We start from the raw sequence: 26,668 nt of genomic DNA, 5'->3' as shown, positions 1-26,668 counted from the left end.
TGGAATAAGAAGGCTTCCGTGGCCAGTAGTCCTGTGTCAGGACTGCAGCCAGAACATACTGTGAGCTTGTATTTATAAAATACACAGGTATGCCACTTTCTCCCAGCACTTGGCTTCACTGGAATTAAGTCTTCAGTCTTCCATTTCTGTCTCCTATAATCAGCTAGTCAACAAATACTGCTAACTCCTACTAAGTGCTTAGTAAACCCTGGGAGCTGTGCCCACAGAGATTAACTAAACACGATCCCCACTTTCCACGAGTAGCACTGTACCCAGAAACCTGGTATGCCAAGAACTGTCAGTTCAGTTGCTCAGTCATGTCCGACCCTTTGCAACCCCATGGACTGCAGCAGCACGCCAGGCTTAGAACTCTGATGCTGGCTAAACATGCTCCACAACTGGATGAGAAGGGAAGATTCAACTCTGCCAAATGGATATGGGGTGAAGGCTGGGGAAGACCTGACTAGGAGAAGACACTTGCTCTAGGCCTCCAACAGAGGGTTCACTCAGGGCACGGGGGAGAAGCATGTTCCAGCCAGAGGCAAGAGGGAGAGAGCTGCTCTACGCAGGTGAGTGGAGTGAAGGGCAGGGTGCAGGGCAGGGAATGTGCTGGGGTAAAGAAGCTGGGTTCAGAGCCTACGGGGGCCTAGACTTTCCCCACAGCTAACAGGGAGCTGCAGAAGGATTAGGACACAAGCGTATCTGTGCTGCAGAAGAATCTCCCGAGAGGTCCTGGGAGGATGTACAGGAGGGGACAAGCAGCTAACAGGTGCTACTGCCATATTCAGGGAGAGAATGATTAAAACAAGTTATTCAAATAAAAACTTTGCATATGGATGTCACAGATCTCTGTAAACTGGAATCCAGGACTTGATAATGGTTAGACTTGAAAAGGCGGTTGGAAGGATCTGGGACAAGCCCCTGACTTCCAGGTTCCTATGCTCCACATCTGTCCACTTGCCTGACAAGTTTTCTTTTTTTAAGGGAAAGTCCAGTCTTTTGATGAAGAATCAATTGTCCTTCTAAGGAACCACCAATGCTGTCAAACAAAGTACCCCTAGTCTTGGGCCTAGTGTCCTGGGTTATAATGTCATCATGGCTAAGCCAATTATCAATTATCAGGGAATAACCACTTCCTTTATTCCCTGATAATTACTCTTCCATGTGACTCATCTTCTAGAAAAGGAAAACCTTGCTTAGACGGACTGCTTCCCAGTGTCTATGCTCAAAAGGGCTGAGTTTTCTCAGTGCCAGTATGTTTTTTAGGCTTCAGGAAGAACAGTCCTTTTATATTCACAGAGTTTAAGCATTATTTCAGTTGCATATAGTTATGCGCCTCTGAGCATCCTCCTTTATGTCTAGGGTTTATTATATGGGCCCATTCTATAGGGTTAAGAAGCAGGGACACAAAGTTGACCACTTCCCAGGCTGAATGGGGCTCAGTTCTGAGGAAGGTCTCTGGTTAACAGAGACAGAGCAGCCTGGAAGTTAAGCTTCAAAAGAGGCATGTGCTGCACAAGTTCCTTAGACTCTCCAGGCTTTTCATCTCCACAAAGCAACAGCGGCAAAGAACCCTTCCAGCTCTAACTCTCTGTGGCTCTAAATCCAGACAAAGAAGAAAGGAAGACACCTGGCAGAACACCATCTCCCCCAGGAGAAGCCCCATAATGGCTGCTGCCTGCTAGCTGTCCCTGCTGGTTGCCGTGCCAGTCCAGGTGGCTGGGGACTTCAGGCTCACGGTGATCCACGCCCCGGGTGAGGAAGCAGGTGGGGATGGGTGTGGTGATCAGGGGCGGGGAATGGGGGGTGGGTGCAATGAGCCTCAGGATGGAAGGGGATACAGTGGAGCTTAGAGAAAAAGCGTCTTAGGTTCAGTACCTTAGGGAAATGAGATAATCCCCAAACCAAAGAACAGACTCTAAGCTGGCTACTCCTTGGAGCCTTTGAAACAGATGCTAGTCCGCCCCACGGTCTGTCATTTTATTAGTCTTTGTCACTCTCAGCTTCATACACAGTATAGATGATAAAGACTAACTGTACTATATCTGGAAGAGACAGTACAAGAGGCTGGTTTTGCCCATGGAACTTATTTCCTGAAACAGCTCCTGCTCAGATTATTTTACCATAATGTAAATCTTTAAAATCCTCAATTTTTTAAAAAGAATTTAGGTTACTTTAGTTGTGTAGGATTCTTAAAAAGGAATTATAAATTTGGATTCTAAAATAATCAGTTTGAGAAAGAATCCCACATACTCACATAAGCAATCAAGTCAGAGAAGTATATTATAGGAAAGAAAGCAGAGTTTACCCAGAGGTCAACTTTATCCCTCTGTGTGAATGGAAAAACCATTAGAATAAACAATTACCTGACAACTCTTATTAGCAACAATGGAATTCTCTATAATCTCAGTACTTGATAATAGGTCTTCTACTACCACCTCAACTTTGTTTATTTTTGAAAGTCACAACGAGTTCATAAATCTTTTCTATATCATGGTGCATCTTTTGACAGAGCAGAGTCTGGCCAATGTTATATGTAACTGTCCATTCTAAATGCTTTCCTCGCATCATTAACCACTTGGAATGACACAGGCCAGATAATTAAGACAGGTTTGTTTAATATTCTGAAAGAAGGTCTATATGATTATCCATTAATCAAAAGTAAACTTCAAAACCTAGCCACTAAAAAAATCCCTTATACAGCCAGTTTACAAAGTAATTATTAATACATATTTGTTTTGTGATCTGTGACTTTTTAAAAAATGCAGGTCAACTGTTTAAAATTTATAAAAATTTATGCTCATTTAATTACTGCCCATATAAAATTCACTCCTACATGTGTTAGCTTGATAGACAGAAAAAACCCTGAAGAGCAATTACATAGTGATAGTTTTTCAGTGAAAAGGAAGAAAATATTTTTACACAGAAACTGAAGAAATAATGAGAATTAACTTCAACAGGGATCTGAAAATGGAAAGAATTAATTTTCTACATTTGCTTTTCATTAACATCTTGCAGACTCACTGGCCCAAAAGCCAAGTGAAAGGAACTGTTATTTTTCCTTTCCCTGAGAGTGACTGCATTGCTCATTCATTCATTTTATTATTTCATAAATGTACACTGAATATCTACTCTGTTCTAGGTACAGTGTTAATTATGGAGATTCAGTGCTGAAAAAATACTGACCCCTGTCCAATGGAAGCAGAAATTAAACACACAGTCACACAATTAATTATATATTTACACTTAGGACGAGTGATTTCTTAGGAAAGTACCGGGAGCCATGGAGTGGAGGGCCAGGACCCAGCAGCATCTTGGTGCTAGAATCAGACTGACCCAAATGTGACTGGCTGGGTGGCTAGGGGCATATTACTTTACATCTCTGGGCTTCATTTCCTCTTCAGAGTAGGGATAATGACCACACTGTAAGGTGGCTGTGACGATGTCATGATATAACAAATATTAATAGCACCTGATCTGACCCATGGTGGGTGTTCAACCAGTACTACCTCCTTTGTCTCGCATGTTAATCCTTCCCTGAAATTGTCCAAAGAATAGGATTATCTGGTGACGGAATACCCCAATCCCTTTACCCTTTTCCTGTTCTCTTAGTTCAGTATGTTGCTAAGAGGAGATAATCATATAGTATACACCACACCTTCCACATGGCAGGCACGAGTGTCCTGGACTCCATTCCTTGTACCATTTCCAGTCAATGGTGGCTGCTAAGAGGCTTTCGTAGCCAAACATACACTCCATGAGAAGTGTTGATCTTCACAGCCAGGAATGTCAGCAAAAACCAAGAAAAGACAAGCTCCAAGAAGTAATGCACCCCAGCCCTCCACCGCAACTCAAGAGAGGTTAAGGCTAGAATTAAAGGAGAGCCAAAGGATGAAGGGAAAGAAAGGATCATCAAAAGCAGTATCTCTGTTGCACCAGACATTGAACTTGGAACTTTACATGTAATACTTCATTTGTTCCTCCCATTTTGCTTTATTAGATGAGGAGCCTAGAGGATATAAGTATCTCAAGGTCCCCAGAGTGGTAGAGCCCAGTGTCTGGCTGTCTCAAAAACTCATGTTCTTTCCACCAGCAGACTACATCATATTAACAACTCCTTCGTTATTGCTTGTTTCAATTTGCAATGCAGCAATTTAGTCATTTTAAATTAATCCTTGAAAAATCACCAAGAGAGTAAAATGCAAATTTCAGCATGGCTAGAGCTCAATAGTGAGTCTATGTCAAAAATCACACAAATTGGTCCTATATAAGTTCAGATTCTCCTTAGAGGAAAAGCTTTCCTGCTTCATTTCATACTTGAAATAGGAAAAACCATTTCTTTTCCTTTTTCCTCATAAATATCAAAAGTCAACCAAACTGAGGCAGGGGGGTATAATGGAAACAAAATGCTTTGGTTCCTTACAAACCTGGGTCACTACACCCCATTTGGAAGGAGACCTTGGGCTCTAACCTCAGGCCTGTGAGCCCTGGGTCCCCACATGTAAAATGAGGCTCACGTCTACCTCTCACAGAGTAGCTGTAAGGATTTAAATGGAACCATGTATGTTAGGAGGCTGGCAGATTGTTTTTATTATTCCTGCTTAGAAACAAACAAGGCCAGCCTTTTACTGGTTTGCAAAGGAGGATTTAGAGGACAATGGGTCATACGCAGGGAATTGGTTCATTAGTGGCAAAATCAGCAGAGGGAATGCAAATTTTTTTTTTAATGGTGGGGGCAGGGGAGGTGGCATACAGTGTGGAAAGGAATTAGAGGTGGGGCTAAGAAAAAGATGAATTTTTTTTCCTACACTATTTCTAGTCTCAGCAATTGTGGTTTTGAAAATTGAGAAATTACCAGGACTTTCAGGTACCTTACAGTTCTTAAGGAATTCGCAGTCCTTAAAATTAAAAAATTAAAAGATGAATTTAACTTAGGCAATGACTGCTATTATAACATTATTTATAATAGCAGAACATTAAAAACAATCTAAATGTCTATTAATACGTGAAGTATAGTTAAAACATGTGGGCATGTCCATGGATTTAACGCATGTATTTGCTTTTGTCTCTTCTGATACCATGCAACTTTCAGCCCTCAGCCAGGAAAAGTCACAATGATATAATTTTGAAAGGCAGAAACCTCAGAGAACAGGAGAAAAAAAGAGAGTAATAGAAGAGAGATGTCAAATTTTTTGGAAGCCAGATGTTATTAAAGAAATGGTTCTCAACCTGGGTCATTCACCCCCAGTGAACTTTTAGCAATATCTGGAGACACTCTTAGTTGTCACACCTGGGGATGGTGGTACCATCTTACAATGGATAGAGCCCAGGGATGCTGTTGAACACCCTGCAACATACAAGACAACCCTAAACAACAAAGAATTATCTGGTCCAGGGTATCAAGAGTATCAACCAAGGTTGAGAAACTAGAGAAGACTGAGTTGGCAGCCCAGAAAAGGCTGGGACCAGGGCAAAGGGCAGCAGGAATCCAGCCCAACTCACATCACAGAACTCCAGAAAAGTTCAGGAATTGGAGACAGACATCCAGCACCTCTAAAGGTTAAGGGAAGGGTGCGAATAAAAATAAGAGTATTCAATCCCAAGATTCTCCTCTCCCAGCTCACTCAGCTAGTCAACTAGCCTTTTGGCACTCTTCCTGAGGAATAAATGTTGACTTTCTGGTAACCAGAAAGACTTGGGGACACTAGGTATAGCTGAGCACAGGGGATACATAATTAAATAAAAATAGGAGGGGTGCTTAAAGTATACAGGCTACATGTTCATATCCTATAAGCTACCACCCAACTCAGCTTCCAGAACACCTGTAATAAAGCTTACACTATTGGCAAGAGAAAACTGGTTCAAAAGGAAAGATTCTGATATGATCATTAATATCTAAATAATAGCCAATTTCAATGTCTTTTCCTCTGTGACCCAACTATTCCTTCAAGTGGATGAATATTTAATTTCTAGTTTTACTTCACTGTAATAAAAGAAGGTGGCCTGTGAAAATCTGAGTTTTCCTATTTTGAATTCTTCAGTGCAATCTAGCACATAATCAATGTTCATAAATGTTCCAGGTCACATCCCTGGTTTCTGCTCTTCCTATAGGACTTTTCCCGTTTTAAGGGGGTTTCTTCACTGTCTAGACCTTATTGACTGCTCAATAATCATCTTTAAATTGCAGGAATTCCTCAAATTTCCTAGTTCATGGTGGCTCCTTCTACCATTAAGTGGACATTTTTCTCCATAATTTTATAGTTCTTTTGTCATTTCAATGGAATTTTGAGGGAGATAAAGGTTAAATTATGGGCTCAAAGGGTAGCAAAGTATATGAGATTTCATTTTCTAGTATCAAAAAGATTAATGTTTGAATTCCAATTCTACCTCTTCTTGAAATATTATTCAGCCTTAAAAAAGAAGGAAATTCTGACATGCTACAGCATGAATGAGCCACATATGCATTATGCTAAGTGAAATAAACCAAACACAAAAGGACAAATATGATATGATTCTCCTTAAATGAGGTGCCTGCTGCTGCTGCTGCTAAGTCGCTTCAGTTGTGTCCGACTCTGTGCGACCCCATAGACGGCAGCCCATCAGGCTCTGCCATCCCTGGGATTCTCCAGGAAAGAACACTGGAGTGGGTTGCCATTTCCTTCTCCAATGCATGAAAGTGAAAAGTGAAAGTGAAGTCGCTCAATCGTGCCCAACTCTTAGCGACCCTGTGGACTGCAGCCTACCAGGCTCATTCGTCCATGGGATTTTCCAGGCAAGAGTACTGGAGTGGGTTGCCATTGCCTTCTCCGAAATGAGGTGCCTAGAGTAGTCAAATTTATACAGTCAGAATAGTGGTTGCCAGGTGATGGGAAGAGAAGGGAAATGAGTTGTTTAAAGAGTTGGTTTCAGCTAGGAAAGATGAAAAAATTCTGGAGATGGATGTTGGTGACACTTGCACAATAATGTAAACGTGTTCACCAATGAAATTATATATTTAAAAGAGGGTTAAAACAGTAAATTTTATGTTATGTGTATTTTGCCACAACTTTAAAAAGTAATTGAGTGCCTTAGTGGTGGTGATTCTGTATTTAACTCTACATAGTACTATGCACAGTTCAAGTAAAATATTTTGAAATATGTCTTTAGACTAGCAAGTGATTCAGCTTCTTCAGGGGGCAAATATTACCCTCTGCTGTCTCAGACTCAACTTCACTGCTAAGTTTTTAAGGGACAGAGGTGGGGGTCCTTACACTTTTATCCACAAATCCTTTACTTTCTTAAGTGAATTAAAAAATGTAGTAGGAGCACAATTTTACTTGAGTATATCTACCCTAATAAAAAAAAGATCTTCATGACCAAGATAATCACGATGGTGTGATCACTCACCTAGAGCCAGACATCCTGGAATGTGAAGTCAAGTGGGCCTTAGAAAGCATCACTACGAACAAAGCTAGTGGAGGTGATGGTATTCCAGTGGAGCTATTTCAAATCCTGAAAGATGATGCTGTCAAAGTGCTGCACTCAATATCCCAGCAAATTTGGAAAACTCAGCAGTGGCCACAGGACTGGAAAAGGTCCGTTTTCAATCCCAAAGAAAGGCAATGCAAAAGAATGCTCAAACTACTGCACAATTGCACTCATCTCACACACTAGTAAAGTAATGCTCAAAATTCTCCAAGCCAGGCTTCAGCAGTACATAAACCGTGAACTTTCAGATGTTCAAGCTGGTTTTAGAAAAGGCAGAGGAACCGGAGATCAAATTGCCAACATCTGCTGGATCATGGAAAAAGCAAGAGAGTTCCAGAAAAACATATATTTCTGCTTTATTGACTATGCCAAGGCCTTTGACTGTGTGGATCACAATAAACTGTGGAAAATTCTGAGAGATAGGAATACCAGACCATCTGACCTGTCTCTTGAGAAATCTGTATGCAGGTCAGGAAGCAACAGTTAGAACTGGACATGGAACAACAGACTGGTTCCAAATAGGAAAAGGAGTACGTCAAGGCTGTATATTGTCACCCTGCTTATTTAACTTCTATGCAGAGTACATCATGAGAAACACTTGGCTGGAAGAACATAAGCTGGAATCAAGATTGCCGGGAGAAATATCAATAACCTCAGATATGCAGATGAAACCACCCTTATGGCAGAAAGTGAAGAGGAACTAAAAAGCCTCTTGATGAAAGTGAAAGAGGAGAGTGAAAAAGTTGGCTTAAAGCTCAACATTCAGGAAACAAAGATCATGGCATCTCGTCCCATCATTTCACGGGAAATAGATGGGGAAACAGTGGAAACAGTGTCAGACTTTATTTTTGAGGGCTCCAAAATCACTGCAGATGGTGACTGCAGCCATGAAATTAAAAGACGCTTACTCTCTGGAAGAAAAGTTATGACCAACCTAGACAGCATATTCAAAAGCAGAGATATTACTTTGCCAACAAAGATCTGTCTAATCAAGGCTCTGGTTTTTTCAGTGGTCATGTATAGATGTGAAAGTTGTGAAGAAAGCTGAGCGCTGAAGAATTGATGCTTTTGAACTGTGGTGTTGGAGAAGACTCTTGAGAGTCCCTTGGACTGCAAGGAGATCCAACCAGTTCATTCTAAAGGAGATCAGTCCTGGGTGTTCTTTGGAAGGAATGATGGTGAAGCTGAAACTCCAGTACTTTGGCCACCTCATGCGAAGAGTTGACTCATTGGAAAAGACTCTGATACTGGAAGGGATTGGGGGCAGGAGGAGAAGGGGACGACCGAGGATGAGATGGCTGGATGGCATCACCGACTCAATGCACATGAGTTTGGGTGAACTCCGGGAGTTGGTGATGGACAGGGAGACCTGGCGTGCTGCAATTCATGGGGTTGCAAGGAGTCAGACACGACTGAGAGACTGAACTGAACTGACTCTAATTAAGAAATCTTCATACGAGAAGTTCTTTATATAATAGCATTTTATTTACAGGAAAAAGTAAAACCAACTCAGTTCACAACAGGAAGGAAATAGCTAAGTAAACAACACAACAAACTGAATATTATGCAGTCAAAAAAAATAATTATGAATGAAATGGCAAAATGCTTACATAAGAAGTAATTCTAACTATGTAAATAATACATTCTAAAAAGACTACAATGAGACACCAATATGTTAATAGGTGAGTACTTTGCAAAGCATGAATAATGATTATTTCTTGTCTTTATACTTCTATATTTTTCAAATATTCTCTATATGGTTTTGCTTTTATAATGTATTATTTTTATAGTAGGAAAATATACCCCTTTATTTTCTTTCAAAATAAGTAAAAAATGAAGAATAAAAATTTAATTCACATCTGCCCAAGTACTTACATTCTCAGGGATGCTGGGAAGTTCTCTGGTATCAGGCACAGTAAAATAAGAATGCTGGAAAAGAAAGATAAAAGATATTTATTCCTGCAAAAGTATGCAACAAGCACAATATTCAGAAATCAGGTAAATGATATGAAGATAATTCCTCATTCAACTACAGAAACAAGCATTTCACTCATAGAGAATAGTCTAAGGAATATTTTCTTTGGATAATATTGGATTTAAGCCAGATACATTAAATCATCGTTTGGTAGATGGAGTTCTTTTCCATGAGAGAGGAACATCTTTGGGAAATACAAAAGAACAGTTCAAAGAAGTTAAAGGCTAATTTCTCATATGACATTTTCAGGCTACTGAACACATGAAAGCTGCAGACTTCATAATTTATTGTTCACTGAGGCATGTGGACTCCAGGGACCAAATATCACCAGGTTTACTCATGAATGGTCTTTACCAACCAAACCTGCAATTTAATTTCAGCATCTGAGATTATACTCATCTATAAACTGTGGGCCAAATCTGTCCCAAAGGCCCAAGGGCTGTTAAGGACAGCTCCAGCAGAGGGACTGTTGCAGTGAGACACTGCAGATGGCTAACAGTAGAGAATGCCTCTCAACTATGCGTGCTCTCCAAGTAAGCCTCCTGACTTCAGTGCAAATTCCAGTGAAGGGAGCTGAATCAGTGGAGTTGAAACCCTGACCTGTTCAGAGAACTTTTAAGGAGACGTCTCCATGCATGTAACAAGCGTGTGTCTCTGAGTTAAATGAAAATAGGATGAACTGATGACACCTCCTCTGTGCCACTAAAGACTCAGAGAACAATGGCAAGCAGGAATGGAAAGAGCTTGGTGCTGGCCAATTAAAGAAGGGATTGTGCAAAGGCCAGGAAAGGTCACATACAGAGAATGTCAGCTTAGCCATGGCCTAAGTTCAAACCTAGACCCCCAAGTGACATTTCAGGAAGTTCCCACCCCCCATTCTTGGATAACTACAAAATAAGTAAGTCTCTGGAAAAATGAGTTGCACAGGCTTCCTAAAATGAAAGGCTTCCAATAACAAAAAGGCCAACAATAACATTATAAGCTATTTTTCTAATATTCGGCAGATATTTACGAACATCTGCTATACGGAAGCCTTTACCTTCCAAGTATAAAGTACCACCAGATATTTTATAAACAGTATCTCTAATTTCCACAGGAAATTTTAAGAAATTATCTCCATATTACAAATGGGTAAATTAAGGCTTAGAGAAGTAAAGTGACTTAAGGTCATACAGCTAGTTGGTGACAGAACTAGGACTGAAACCAGGTTTGCATAACCAGAGCTATGTTCTTTCCATGATAACAGACTGTTACACCTGTGCTTTTTATGAGCAAATTATAGCTAAAGCTATTTGAATTAAATAAACTAAAAAGGAAAACGCAACAAATATTAAAAGATAACTTAAGAAAACACCCTTTGTAGAGCATTATTCCAAAATCCGTGTCTCTGTGCCAAAACATTATACATTAAGGATTACAACAGAGGGGACAGAGGTAAACCTATGTCTGATCCATGTTGATATTTGGTAAAAACCAACACAATACAGAAATTATCCTTCAATTAAAAATAATAATAATAAAAGCATTGCAGCAGAGATCATGTAGCATATTCGTTATGGGAAACTAATTAAGTCAACTCAAGAACAAAGATTAAAATAGTGAAAGGAAAATACAAGGTTAAATTCGATGCCATAAGATACCAAATTTTATACCAAATGGCTAGAAGGCAGTCCCAGAAAATGTTCAGTAACGGCAGTCCACATGGTGATGAAGTCACTGAATAAGGATTAGCACAGTGAGGGAGAAAGGACTGGAACTGCAGAGTCAGCCACTTAATAGTTATGTGATCGTAGGCAATTCCACTTAATAGCTCAGAAGCTATTTTTTCTTAACCTGTAAATGGGAACTGTTCAGTACAACTGTTCTGAAGAATAAATGTTTTATATGTGAAGTGTCTAGCATTCCATCAATGGTATTTTAATAGAAAATTATCACCATTCTCAATTGTTAGTTTATATTCCAATTTTTCTCAATCACCTACAGCAGACACACAGAAACACTCTCTTGTGACTAAAAAGTCCAAGACTGTCATTTTATCATCTTTTCAGGCTTTATAATCTAGATGAGACTAACTCTTCAGACATGAAACACACAGAGAGGAATTCCTTGTGAACAGGAAAAAAAGAAAATATCTGCCTTTACAAATGCAACAGATTGTAAGTAGTGAGCCTATGCAATCCCCAAACCAAGCAGTCCCCAGGCTGTCCTTTGAGATTCTGTCTTGCTCCATCGCCCATGAAATGCTGGGACCAGAGGAGGTCAGAAACATTCCTAGAAACCACTGGCATGAAACAGCTGCACCTTCCAACAGTTCTTCCTGCCCCGGCAATGGCTTGTCCTTGAGGCCTGGCAGCCACTCAGGGGAAGGAGAGGCCCTTCCTCCCCAGCAGCTGGTGACCCAGCCCGGCTACTCCCCAGCTACCTGTCGGATGTCATTACAGACTGAAGCAGTGAGATCAAGCTGCTTAGGAAAAGGGACAGAGACAAAGGCAAGGTTGCTTAGCTCTGCAGCAAGGAGTGGGGCAGGTTTAAAGCTCATTTCTTCATCTTTTTCAGACATTCTTCCTTACACAATATTTCTTGGAAAAAGCTTCTTTCCCTCCTCTGCTCCATTGCAATGAGCAAAAGCCTCTACCAGTTCCTTCCTTCCTTTCTTTCTTTCAACATTCATGGCCTAGTGGAAAAAAACATAGGCTTGGGTTTAACAGCCCCAATCTCACTGATTAACCATACGACCTTGGATGGGCAAGTATCTTTTCCTCTCTAAGTCTTAATTATGAAATAAGAAAGCCAATATCTATTTTTAGAGTTGTTTTAAACATTAGAGATATATACTTGGAATAAATTAGGAACTTGGTATATAGTAGATGTATTATTAGTTATTGGCAGTAATACTGCTTTCAATGTGATCATCATAAAAAACCTTTCCATGTTCATTTTCTTTAAGAGGGCAAATACTGAGATAATTACCATTGACTGTCAACACTGTACCTGCTTCTAGTTAAGCTGAAAGACAAAACTTTTTAAACATTCAGACCCTACAACACTGGGGAAAACAGCCCCTGGATAATCAATAGCTGGCCAAAGAGTGTCCATCTGAGAATTCTGAAGAAGGTCGTGACCAGAGTTTGACCCAGAGAACTGCAGTAACTAAAATATGAAAAAAAAAAACAAAAAAAACCCCAAACCCCAAAACCTTCTTATCCAATGGCTTATCTGTCAGATGAGGAAATTGAAGCCCATGACGTTCAAGGTTTTGATTAAGATCACTCAGGCCATTGGCAAAACTATGACTTGGGTATTTAAATCTCCCAATTTATAATTCAGAGGCTTTTCTACCCAGACCACATAGCATGTATGTAAGAGAGTTCAAGGAAACAATCTGGCCAGGAACTGTGCTAGGCAGTCTCCATTCCCATCCTCAAGAGAGGGTGTTCAGTCCAGTGGGGGAGACAGGAAAACAGGTTGTTCCAAAGTGTTGTGACTAAGTACTGCAAAGTGTACAAGATGCTTGGGACAAAAAAGAAAACCTTACCTAAGCCTTCGGGGGTGTGAGGGGAGGATTTCGCTGGAATAAAAATTTGAGTTGAGTTCTGAAGGATGAGTATCGGTTACCCTGGTAAACAGAGGAAAGGTGGTATTGAAGGTTTGGGGAAGCAGAATGGGCTTCAGCAAAGGCATAGACACAGCAGTGTTGTGCGGGGTCACGGGGTGGAGGAGGCGAAGCATGAGGCAGGGAGACCCAGGACAGGGGTTGAGGAGGCAAGGGTCGGCTGTCCAACTCCAAGCCCAGCACCTGCCATCCAGGAGATGCTAGTGATGGAATGACAGCCAGGAAGAGAAGAGCATGGGGGCATGTGGGAGCCCTCGCTCATGAAATCCTAGAGAAAGAAAGAAATACAACTCCCTGGCCTGTCTTGAGATCTCTAAGTACTTGGGGGTGGGGAAGGCACATATGACAAAGAGAAAATCACATTTGGCTCTTTCTTATTGTTAATAATGGAATGGTTTCTCAGTGATTGCTAATATTCTGCCCCCACTTACCACACTGAGATGAACAGACACTCCTGGGTCAGGGATAGGAAGTTTGTACAGAGTTTCAAGAAGCTCATTCCACTGACTTTCCTGAAAGAAATAAAAGGCTTAAGTAACAAAGGCAAGACTGAGCCCTTAGTCAGAGACCTGCAGGGAGGTCTGGGCACACAGTGAACTATGGGCCCTCATGACTGAGGGGGCTGGGGAGGTGCTGGCCCCACAACAGAAATAGGTTTGATATTCAAGTAGAGTTGGACAAAAGACAGTGCTTATGGCTCAATAAAAGAACCAAATAGATCCTCCCACACCAAGTTTGACATTTTCTACTCAGTGAGACACCTACCATGACCGCCTTTTATGGATCATATACCATAAGCTCTCAGCAAATCTATCCTCTCAACTCCATAGCAACAACTTTTAAATGCAAACAATCCTAGCTTACAGGGCGGGGGTGGTAGGGAGAAATAACGATGACACTATAGATCTTGTCTTTATCATCATTACCCTCAATTAATTTTATTGAGTGTTCACCAGATACACACAGCAGCCTCCAATTATGGAAAGTTAAAAATGAACTACTACAACAGCATGCAATAGAGGATGGTGGCTGTGCATTTTAATTAGTGAAATCGAGCCACAGGATGAAACATAAAGCAGTACAAATTATTCAATTGAAAACAGATTCACCTTTAAAATGCTCAAAAGAACATTGCTTACAGAATCATCCAAAAGCTATTTCTCCCACCCTGTGGAATTCTCTGTGCTGATAAAATAGTAATAAGCTTACATTTGTACCCATTTGGTAGCTGTTTTCAGCCTCACAACTACCTCACTTTACAGACTGAAAACTAAGGCTCCGAAGGGTAAAGCAACTTGACTCAAATCGCCAGCTGGGAACTGCACAGCCAGAAGCTAACCACAGGTTTTCTGTGTTCAAACCCAGAGCCCTCTCTGCTGTTCACAGCTGTCTTTGTTAGTGAATTTAAAGGAGAGGAAAAAAGAGGATAAGTCCAGATTTAAATCATGTTTTCAATCTGAATTCATAAATTACTCAAATTTCTCAGAGGGTAGAAATGAACATGTGCAGGCACACAAGTTTAATTTTGCTCTGAAACAATCTTAAACTTGCAGAAGAATTTTAGGACATTACAAAGAAAAAAAAAAACAAACCTTCATTTTCCATTTGAGGGTGGATTACCAGTATTATGCCCTGTCATTCATAAACACCAAGGATATTCTCCTACATAACCACAATCAGGAAATTGACACTGAAACATCATCATCTAATCCTCAGATCCTACTAAACATTTCCAGTTGTGCCAATAATGTCCTTGATAGCAAAATAATCCAGTTCAGGAACAAGTGCTGCCTTCAGTTGCTATGACTGTAGTTTCTATCAGTCAGGAACAGTTCCTACATTTGTAAGAACTTGACAGTGAAACCAATCACTTTGTAGAATAATGCTCGCTTGTTTGATGCTTTCTACTGATTCAGATTTCAATTCATCCCATTTCTGCTGACGCTCACTTTAATCATTTGATTAATTCATCTAATGTCTCTACTGTAAGATCAATCATTCTCCCTCTGTGTTGAGTAAGCATTTTCTGAAGCAATATTTTTTGTAAATCAATAGGCTTTTTAGTTCCTCTTCACTTTCTGCCATAAGGGTGGTGTCACCTGCATATCTGAGGTTATTGATATTTCTCTCAGTAATCTTGATTCCAGCTTGTGCATCTTCCAGTCCAGCGTTTCTCATGATGTACTCTGCATAGAAGTTAAATAAGCAGGGTGATAATATACAGCCTTGACGTACTCCTTTTCCTATTTGGAACCAGTCTGTTGTTCCATGCCCAGTTCTAACTGTTGCTTCCTGACCTGCATACAGGTTTCTCAAGAGACAGCTCAGGTGGTCTGGTATTCCTATCTCTCTCAGAATTTTCCAGTTTGTTGTGATCCACATAGTCAAAGGCTTTGGCATAGTCAATAAAGCAGAAATTGATATTTTTCTGGAACTCTCTTGCTTTTTCGATGATCCAGTGGATGTTGGCAATTTGATCTCTGGTTCCTCTGTCTTTTCTAAAACCAGCTTGAACATCTTTCACGGTTCACATATTGCTGAAGCCTGGCTTGGAGAATCTTGAGTGTTACTTTACTAGCGTGTGCAGTCCATGGGGTTGCTAAGAGTCGGGCACGACTGAGCGACTTCACTTTCACTTTTCATTTTCATGGACTGGAGAAGGAAATGGCAACCCACTCCAGTGTTCTTGCCTGGAGAATCCCAGGGACGGTGGAGCCTGGTGGGCTGCCGTCTATGGGGTCGCACAGAGTCGGACACGACTGAAGTGACTTAGCAACAGTAGCAGCAGCAGCAGCAGAGATGAGTGCAATTGGGCGGTAGTTAGAGCATTCTTTGGCATTGCCTTTCTTTGGGATTGGAATGAAAACGGACCTTTTCCAGTCCTGTGGCCACTGCTGAGTTTTTCAAATTTGCTGGTCTATTGAGTGCAGCACTTTCACAGCATCATCTTTTAGGATTTGAAATAGCTCAACTGGAATTCCATCACCTCCACTAGCTTTGTTCATAGTGATGCTTTCTAAGGCCCACTTGACTTCACATTCTAGGATGTCTGGCTTTAGGTGAGCGATCACACCATCATGAAAGTGAAAAAGGAGAGTGAAAAAGTTAGCTTAAAGCTCAACATTCAGAAAATGAAGATTATAGCATCTGGTCCCATCACTTTATGGCAAAGAAATGGGAAAACAGTGGAAACAGTGTCAGACTTTATTTTTGAGGCTCCAAAATCACTGCAGATGGTGATTGCAGCCATGAAATTAAAAGATGCTTACTCCTTGGAAGGAAAGTTATGACCAACCTAGATAGCATATTAAAAAGCAGAGAGATTTCTTTGCCAACAAAGGTCCATCTAGTCAAGGCTACGGTTTTTCCAGTGGTCATGTATGGATGTGAGAGTTGGACTGTGAAGAAAGCTGAGCACCGAAGAATTAATGCTTTGAACTGTGGTGTTGGAGAAGACTCTTGAGAGTCCCTTGGACTGCAAGGAGATCCAACCAGTCCATTCTAAAGGAGATCAGTCCTGGGTGTTCATTGGAAGGACTGATGTTGAAGCTAAAACTCCAATACTTTGGCCACCTCATGCGAAGAGTTGACTCATTGGAAAAGACCCTGATGCTAGGAAGGATTGGGGCAGGAAGAGGAGGGGACAACAGAGGATGAGATGGCTGAATGGCATCACCAACTCAATGGACATGAGTTTGCATAAACTCCGGGAGTTGGTAATGGATAGGGAGGCCTGGTGTGCTGCGGTTCATGGGGTCACAAAGAGTCAGACACAACTGAGCAACTGAACTGAACTTTGTGTAAATAACACATTTTGCTTTTATCTATTTACTTATTTATATTAGTATGCACACATGGTCTCCTGTTTTATTCAATGGGTTATAATCCTTTGACGTCATTATTTGTTCTGATGCACAAATTGTCCCAGATATGACCAGTGGAAATCCTTTGCTCCTTCAAACTCACTTTTGTGTCTTTCTGGCATTTTTACATAATTTTTTAAGATTTTAATTTCTTATAATTTTTTGCTTTATTACTGCCTGAAACAAAGTAGTGACTCTAACATCATGAACAATTAAATAAGGAAGCAGGACTGTAGAGTAGAGAAGAGAAATAATTTCCACAAAGCAAGGGAAAGAAAAAAAGAACTTTATTCAGTGAGATCTCTATGACCCACATGATTAGCAAATTTTGAACTGCAATTTCACTGTATGTCTTTAACTAATTATTCTTCTGGCTCAGCTTTATTTATTTACTTTTGGGCAATAGTCTACAAAGCTTTTTATTTGTATGTTTAAATTAATTTTTATTGGATTATAGTTGCTTTACAATGTTGGGTTAGTTAGCAAATGAATTTGTTATATATATACACATATATCCCCAATTTTTTTATTTTCCCTCCCATTTAGGTCATCACACAGAGCACTGAGTATAGTTTCCTATGCTCTATAGTAGGTTCTCATTAGTTATCTACCTTTTGCATAGTAGTATATGTTTATCAATCCCAATCACCCAATTCATCTCACCCTCTCTTCCCTGCATTGGTATCCATATGTTCGTTCTCTACAACTGTGTCTCTATTTCTGCTTTACAAATAAGTGCATCTGTACCATTTTTCTAGATTTCACATATAAGCGAATTACAGATTTGTTTTTCTTTCTGACTTATTTCACTCTGTATGAAATAAGTCTCTAGATCCATTCATGTCTCTGCAAATGACACAATTTCGCTCCTTTTTGTGGCTGAGCAATATTCCACTGTATACATGAATGACATCTTCATCTATACCTCTGCTGATGGACATTTGGGTTGTTTCGATGTCTTGGCTATTTTAAATCGTGCTGCAATGAACATTGGGGTGCATGTATCTTTTTCAAGTATAGCTTCCTCTGGGTATATGCCCAAGAATGGAATTGCTGGGTCATATGGTAGTTCTATTTTTAGTATTTTAATGAAACTCCATACTGTTCTCCATGGGTTTCCCACATGGCACTAGTGGTAAAGAATCCACCTGCCAATGCAGAAGCTGCAAGAGACATGGGTTCGATCTCTGGCTCAGGACTATCCCCTGGAGCAGGAAATGGCAACCCGCTCCAGTAATCTTGCCTGGAAAATTCCATAGACAGAAGCACCTCCACAGTCCACGGGGCCGCAAAGAATTGAATGCGACTGTGCACAAACTGCTCTCCATGTGGCTATACCAACTCACATTCCCAACAACAGTGCAGGAGAATTTCCTTTTCTCCACAATCTCTCCAGCATCTATTGCTTGTAGATTTTTTAAAAAAAATATTTCATTTATTCAGCTGTACTGGGTCTTAGTTGTAGCAAGCAGGATCTAGTACCCTGACTAGGGATCAAACCCAGGTTCCCTGCACTGGGAACAAGGAGTCTTAGCCACTGGACCACCAGGGAAATCCCTGTAGATTTTCAGATGATGGCTATTCTGACCAGTATGAGGTGATACCTCACTGGCATTCACTTGATTTGATTGACATTCGTTTCTCGAATAATTAGTGATGCTGAGCATCTTCTCATGTGTTTGCTGGCCATCTTAATGTCTTCTTTGGAGAAATGTCTATTTAGGTCTTCAGCCTATTTTTGTCCTATTGGGTTGTTTGGTTTTTTAATACTTAGCTGCATAAACTGTTTGTATATTTTGAAGATAAATCCCTTATCAGCTACTTTATTTGCAAATATTTCCCCCCATTCTGAGGGTGGTCTTTTCATCTTGTTTATGATTTCCTTTGCTGTGCAAAAGCTTTTAAGTTTAATTAGGTCCCATTTGTTTATTTTTATTTTCATTTACATTATTCTAGGAGGTTGCCTGGAAAATCCCATAGACAGAGGAGCCTGGTAGGCTGCAGTCCATGCGGTCGCGAAGAGTCAGACACGACTGAGTGACTTCACTTTCACTTTTATACATTGGAGAAGGAAATGGCAACCCACTCCAGTGTTCTTGCCTGGAGAATCCCAGGGACGGGGGAGCCTGCTGGGCTGCTGTCTATGGAGTCGCACAGAGTCGGATACGACTGAAGCGACTTAGCAGCAGCAGAAGCAGCAGCAGGAGGTGGGTCAAAAAAAGATCTTGCTGTGATTTATGTCAGAGTGCCGAAGAGTGTCCTGCCTATGTTCTTCTCTAAGAGTGTCCAGCATTATATTTAGGTCTTTAATCCATTTTGAGTTTATTTTTGTGTATGGTGTTAGGCAGTGTTCTAACACATTCTTTAACACGCAGCTGTCCAGTTTTCCCAGCACCACTTATTCGAAAGACTGTCTTTTACCCCCTGTATATTCTTGCCCCGATGTCACAGACTAGGTGACCACAGGAGTGTGGGTTTACCTCAGAGCTTTCTATCCTGCTCCATTAATCTACAATTCTGCTTTTGTTTCAGTATCATGCTGCCTTGATTACTGTAGCTTTGTAGTAAGGTCTGAAGTCAGGGAGCCTGATTCCTCCAGCTCCATTTTTCTTTCTCAAGATTGTTTTGGCTATTTGGGGTCTCTTTTGTTTCCAGACAAATTGTAAAAAATTTTGTTCTTATTCTGTGGAAAATGTCACTGGTCATTTGATAGGGATTGCACTGAATCTATAGATTGCTTTGGGTAGAAGAGTCTTTTTCATAATATTGAGTCTTCCAATCTAAGAACATGGTATCTCTCTTCATTTGTGTCATCTTTGATTTCTTTCATCAGTGTCTTAAGTTTTCTAAGTACAGTCTTTTGCCTCCTTAGGTAGGTTTATTCCTAGGTGTTTTATTCTTTTTGTTGCAATGGTAAATGGGATTGTCACCTTAATTTCTCTTTCTGATCTTGTCAGTGTATGGGAATGCAAGAGATTTCTGTGTATTAATTTTGTATCCTGCAACTGTACCAAATTAATTGATTAGCTCTGGCAACCTACTCCAGTACTCTTGCCTGGAAAATCCCATGGACGGAGGAGCCTAGTAGGCTGCAGTCCATGGGGTCGCTAAGAGTTGGACACAACTGAGTGACTTCACTTTCACTTCACTTTCCTGCATTGGAGAAGGAAATGGCAACCCACTCCAGTGTTCTTGCCTGGAGAATCCCAGGGACGGGGAAGCCTGGTGGGCTGCACAGAGTCACACAGAGTCAGACATGACTGAAGTGACTTAGCAGCAGCAGCAGTTTTCTGGTGGCATCTTTAGGATGCTCTATGTATAGTATTATGTCATCTGCAAACAGTGACAGTTTTACTACTTCTTTTCCAGTTGGGTTCCTTTTTAAGATTACTTTTTCTTCTCTGATTGCCATGGTAGGACTTCCAAAACTGTGTTGAATAAGAGTGATGAGAGTGGATATCCTTGTCTTGTTCCTGATCTTAAGAAGAAATGCTTTCAGCTTTTCCCCACTGAGAATGATGGTTGCTGTGGGTTTATCTTATATGGCCTTTAAGGTAGGTTCCATTTATGCTCTCTTTCTGGAGAGTTTTTATCATAAATGTGTGTTGAATTTTATAAAAAGCTTTTTCTGCATCTATTGAGATGGTCATATGGTTTTTATTTTCAGTCTGTTACTATGGTATATCACTTAACTGATTTGCATGTACTGAATAATTCTTGCATTTCTGGGATAAATTATACTTGATCATGATGCATTAGTGGTTTGCTAATATTTTGTGGAGGATTTTTGCATCTATGTTTCTTGGTGATATTGGTCTATAATTTTCTTTTTTTGTCTGGTTTTGGTATCAGGGTGATTGATGGTGGCCTTGTAGAGTAAGTTTGGGAGTGTCCCTCCTTCTGTAATTTTCTGGAAGAGTTAGAGAAGTTACTGGCTCTTCTCTAAACGTTTGATAGGATTTACCTGTGGAGCCATGAGGTCCTGGACTTCTGTTTGTTGGAAGATTTTTAAACACAGTTTCAATTTCATTACTTTAATTATTAGACTATTCATATTTTCTATTTCTTCCTGATTTAGTCTTGGAAAGTTTGTCCCTTTCTTCCAGGTAGTCCATTTTATTGGCATATAGTTGCTTGTAGTAGTCTCTTATGATCCTTTGTATTTCTGCAGTTCAACTGTAATTTCTTTTTCATTTCTAGTTTTACTGATTTGAGTCCTTTGCCTTTTATTCTTGATGAGTCTGGCTAAAGGTTTATTATTTTTATTTATCTTCTCAAAGAAATAGTGTTTAGTTTCACTGATTGTTGCTATCGTTTTCTTCTTTTCCATTTCATTTATTTCTGCTCTGATCTTTATGATTTCTTCCCTTCTATTAACTTTGAGGGCTTTTTGTTGTTCTTTCTCCAGCTGCTTTAGGTGTAACCTGAGGTTGTTCAAGACTTTTCTTGTTTTTTTGTTTTGGTGGAACTGTGCTACTATACACTTCCCTCTTTTGCTGCGTCCCATAGGTTTTGGGTGGTGTTTTCATTACCATTTGTTTCTAAGTCTTAAAAAATTTCCTCTCTGATTTCTTCAGTGATCCGTTGGTTATTTAGTAGCATATTGTTTAGCCTCCATGTGTTTGTGTTTTTCACAGCTTTTTTTTTCCTATGCAAGTGTGACAGTCACTCAGTCGTGTCTGACTTTCCGACCCCATGGACTATACAGTCCATGGAATTCTCCAGGTCAGAATACTGGAGTGGGTAGCCGTTCCCTTCTCCAGGAGATCTTCCCAACTCAGGGATCGAACCCAAGTCTCCCATATTGCAGGCCGATTCTTTAACAGCTGAGCCACAAGGGAAGCCCTAAACCTAATTGCTAATCTCACAGGGTTGTGGTCATGCTTGATATGATTTTGATTTTCTTAAATTTATTGAGGAATTATAATAAAATAAATTTAAAAAATTTTTTTCCAAGGCTTAGTTTGTGACCTAAGATGTTATCTATCCTGGAGAATGTCCTGTGCGCACTTGAGAAGAAACTATATTCTGCAGCTTTTGGACGGAATGTCTATAAATATCAATTAAGTTTATCTGGCCTAATGTATCATTAAAAGCTTCTGCTTCCTTATTAATTTTCTGTCTGGATGATTTGTCCACTGCTGTAGGTAAGGTGTTAAAGTCCACCACAGTTATTGTTACAGTCAATTTCCCCTTTTACGTCTGTGAGTGTTTGTCTTATGTATTGAGGTGTTCCTATGTTGGGTGCCGGAGAAGGCAATGGCACCCCACTCCAGTACTCTTGCCTGGAAAATCCCATGGACAGAGGAGCCTGGTGGGCTGCAGTCCATGGGGTCGCTAAGAGTCGGACACGACTGAGCGACTTCACTTTCACTTTTCACTTTCACGCATTGAAGAAGGAAATGGCAACCCACTCCAGTGTTCTTGCCTGGAGAATCCCAGGGACGGGGGAAGCCTGGTGGGCTGCCATCTGTGGGGTCGCACAGAGTCGGACACAACTGAAGCGACTTAGCAGTAGCAGCAGCAGCAGCAGTATGTTGGGTGCACAAATATTTAAAATGGTTATATCTTCTTTTTGGATTGATTCCTTGATCATTATGTAATGTCCTTCCTTATCTCTTGTAAGAGTCTTTATTTTAAACTCTATTTTGTCTGATATGGCTCAGACGTTAAAGTGTCTGCCTGCAATACAGGAGACCTGGGTTCGATCCCTGGGTTGGGAAGATCCCCTGGAGAAGGAAATGGCAACCCATTCCAGTATTCTTGCCTGGAGAATCCCACGGACGGAGGAGCCTGGTGGGCTACAGTCCACTGGGTCGCAAAGAGTTGGACACGACTGAGTGACTTCACTTTCACTTTGACTTAACTTTGTTTGATATGGGTATTGCTACTCCAGCTTTGACTTCCATTTGCATACGGTATCTTTTTCCATCCCCCACTTTCACTCTACATGTGTCCCTAGATCTGAAGTAGGTCTCTTGTAGACTGCATATATATAGTTCATGTCCTTTTATCCATTCAGCCAGACTATGTCTTTTGGCTGCAGCATTTAAAACATTTACATTTAAGGTAATTATCTATACATATGTTCCTACTGCCATTTTCTTAATTGTCTTGGGTTGTGTTTTGTCAGTTTTGTTTTGTTTTTCTCTCTTATATTTCCCTCTGAAAGAAGTTCCTTTAGCACGAATTGTAAAGCTGGCTTGGTGTGCTGAATTCTCTTATCTTTTGCTTTTCTATACAGTTTTTCATTTCTCCGTCAAATCTGAATAAGACCCTTACTGGGTAGAGTAATCTGGCTGTGTGTTTAGTCACTCAGTCATGTCTGACTTTCTGCGACTCCATGGACTGCAGTCTGCCAGGCTCCTTTGTCCATGGGGATCCTCCAAGCAAGGATGCTGGAGTGGGTTGCTATGCTCTCCTCCAGAAGGTCTTCTCAACTCAGGGATCGAACCCAGGCCGCATTGCAGGTGGATTCTTTACTGACTGAGCCACTAGAGAAGCCTAAGAATGCTGGAGTGGGTAGCCTATCCCTTCTCCAGAGGATCTTTCAAACCCAGGAATCAAATCAGGGTCTCCTGAATTGCAAGTATATTCTTTACCAGCTGAGCTACCAGGGAAATCTTGGTAGTAGGTTTTTCCTTTCATTATTTTAAACATGGCCTTCCACTCCCTTCTGGCCTGCATAGTTTCTGCTAAAAAATCTTATGGGGAATCGCCTTGTATTTTATTTTCTGCTTTTAATATATTTTCATTGTATTTAATTTTTGCTAGCATGTTTCTCCATGGATTTATCCTGTATAAGACTCTCTGCACTTCCTGGACTTGAGAGACTGTTTCCTTTCCTATGTTAGGGAAGTTTTTGACTCTTAATTTTCAAATATTTTCTCAGACCCTTTCTCTTCTTCTGGAATCCCTATAAATCAAATGCTGTTGCAGTTAATATTGTCACAGAGGACTCTGAGACTGTCCTCATTTCTCTTCATTCTTTTTTCTTCATTCTGCTCTGCAGCAGTATTTCCACCATTCCATCTTCCAGCTCATTTATCCATTCTTCTGCTCAGTTTATCTGCTATTGATTTCTTTCAGCGTATTTTTCATTTCAGTTATTGCGTTGTTCATCCGTGATTATTCTGAGATCTGGATCATCTTTATTATACTACTCTGAATTCTTTTTCAGGTAGATTGTCTATTTCCTCCCTTCATTTACTTGGTCCTCTTGGTTTTTCCCTAGCTCCTTCATCTGCAATATTTTTTCCGTCTTTTCAATTTGTCTAACTTAACTGTGCTTGCAATCTCCTTTCTGATGGCTGTAGGGTCACAGTTTCTCTTGCTTCTGGTTTCTGTCCTCCAGTGGGTCAGGATGGTCCAGGAGCTTGTGTAAGCTTCCTGGTGGAAGGGACCAGTGCCTGTGCTCCAGTGGGAAGGGTTACATTGGGGGGGTGTGTTTTGGGGTGTCTGTGAGCTTACTATGACTTTAAGCAGCCTGTTTGTTAATGGATGGGATTGTGTTCCTATCTCGCTGGTTGTTCGGCCTGAGGCTTCCAGCACTGGAGTCTGCAAAAAGTTGAGTGGAGCTAAGTCTTGGTATCTAAGCTAACAGTTGTCCCTTCCCTAGGTCTGCTCTCCAAATCCCATTTTTCAGCACGCAGACTCCCTCCACACCGGCAGATACACAACTCAGGCTGGGGTATGCAGCTTGCACAGATCTTATTCTGGCCTACCTCTCAGACTGGCTGCTGGTTCCCCTCTGATCCTCTGAAGTTCCTTCTTTGTCCCAGCTGACTTCCCCAGAGTGAAGGGGTTTCTCTGAGTGAAGGAATGCCTCCTCATCCTTTAGCTCCCTGCCAGGGGTGCTGTTCCTTTGCTATTTCCTCTTTTCTTTCTTTCATCCTATTTGGTTGTGTGGGGATTTTTCTTGTGTTTTTAGGTGTCCAGAGAGTTCTGTTAGTGTTCAGTAGGTGCTCTGTGAGAACAGAGAACAGTTCCATTTGCAGACATATTCTTGATGTACTTGTGAGGATAGGTGAATTCCACATCCTCCTATCCATCTTGACCCCTCCACCCCAAAATGTTTTGAGCACCTCCTCACTTTTGGCACAAAAAAGATATTCCAGACTCATCTTTTCACAAGTATAAGAAGAATCAGACATTTCTTCATGGAGTCTCTGCCTCCTTTCAGCAGAAAATGGATTTCAGTTCAGTTGCTTAGTTGTATCTGACTCTTTGCGACCCCATGGACTGTTTTCCAGCATCAGGGTCTTTCCCAATGAGCCAGTTCTTCATGTCAGGTGGCAAAGGTATTGCAGCTTCAGCACCAGTCTTTCTGATGAATATTCAGGACCTTTAGGATGGACTGGTTTGATCTTGCAGTCCAAGGGACTCTCAAGAGTCTTCTCCAACACCACAGTTCAAAAGCATCAATTCTTCAGCACTCAGCTTTCTTTACGGTGCAGCTCTCACATCCATACATGACTATTGGAGAAACCATAGCTTTGACCAGAAAATGGATTTAGGAACCAAGATTTGGGTACTTGGGTGTGCTCACTGCTACTTGTGTATTGTGGACCCCAGACCCTTTCAGTGGATAGGGCCAGGGGACATCTCTCTCACACACACAACCCACAGTACACAGTTACATCTCCATTTTCTATATCTGTCACATATACCGAAAGCCATGGGGTTCACATCAATGACTCTCATTTCAATCCAACACAGGAATAATTCTAGTTTCTTCTCTTTATATATTTTAACTATATTCTAGCCAAAGTGAAAAATGTTGCCTTTATTTCCTTAATATATAGACTTGCTTGTATGTAAGCAATCTTTTATCACTGTCCCTACCTCCCTCTCCATCTGGATGTCCTTCTTACTCTGCTCAAATACTGACATCCAGTGCCAGGCCACCAATATCTGCCCCCCTACCCTGGATCTCCCACCAACAAAAATGCCCTCCTTATCCCAGGGTTCATCACCCTAGTGCTCGGCCATTGCTGTTGTCGTCTTTCCACGTGCCTCAGTCTAGATCCCACTGAAGTTCTGACATCTGGTGCCCAGATAAAGCCAAGACACTGTCGCCACTGCTGCTGCTAAGTCGTTTCAGTCGTGTCCGACTCTGTGTGACCCCATAGACGGCAGCCCACCAGGCTTCCCCATCCCTGGGATTCTCCAGGTGAGAACACTGGACTGGGTTGCCATTTCCTTCTCCAATGCATAAAAGTGAAAAGTGAAAGTGAAGCAGCTCAGTCATGTCCAGCTCTTCACGACCCCATAGACTGCAAGCCCCCCAGGCTCCGCCATCCCTGGGAGTCTCCAGGCGAGAGTGCTGGAGTGGGCGCCATCGCCTTCTCCACTGTCACTACTGTCCCACATAAATAACTGCGTCACTGCTTAGCCTCCAACACCCTCAAATAGCCTGCTCACTCTCTCTCTGGATCAGACGCCCTCCTCACCCTCTGCTATCCCTTCTGCCGAGATGTCATCATTGCCTTATTCAGGGCCTGATAATCACTGTGCATCAGTGACTCAAACAGACACCCTCATGATGTAGCTTAGACTCTGTCCTCCATGCTGAGTCATCATGGCCACTCCCCAGGCCCTTAATTGAAGCCTACCTACCCTGTACAACTTTCTCAATGACTTCTGGATTTGGGAAAGAGTTGTTTATTTTTTTTTAATTAAAGCTCTTTCTACCTGTTCTAATCATAACCCACACCTTGCAAATAATCAAGCCAGTTGCAAGCAGACTAC

General features: G+C 41.1%; 1 protein-coding gene across 11 annotated transcripts in view; it reads right to left on the bottom strand.

Moving 5' to 3' along the window:
- DENND1A (DENN domain containing 1A) overlaps window positions 1-26,668 on the bottom strand; it is a 536,262-nt gene that overhangs the window by 251,660 nt on the left and 257,934 nt on the right. For all 11 annotated transcript variants that reach the window (XM_060411818.1, XM_027966460.2, XM_027966462.2 and 8 more), the window contains 2 exons: window positions 13,487-13,567; window positions 9,343-9,396 (listed from right to left, as the gene is read on the bottom strand). In XM_060411818.1, the coding sequence (XP_060267801.1) occupies window positions 9,343-9,396; window positions 13,487-13,567 (135 nt within the window). The remainder of the gene's footprint in view (window positions 1-9,342; window positions 9,397-13,486; window positions 13,568-26,668) is intronic.

Source organism: Ovis aries, chromosome 3 (assembly GCF_016772045.2).
Source record: "Ovis aries strain OAR_USU_Benz2616 breed Rambouillet chromosome 3, ARS-UI_Ramb_v3.0, whole genome shotgun sequence".
NCBI classification, from domain to species: domain Eukaryota; kingdom Metazoa; phylum Chordata; class Mammalia; order Artiodactyla; family Bovidae; genus Ovis; species Ovis aries.
The sequence above is the reverse complement of the archived record's forward strand: the minus strand, read 5'-3'. Positions and strand labels throughout refer to the sequence as shown.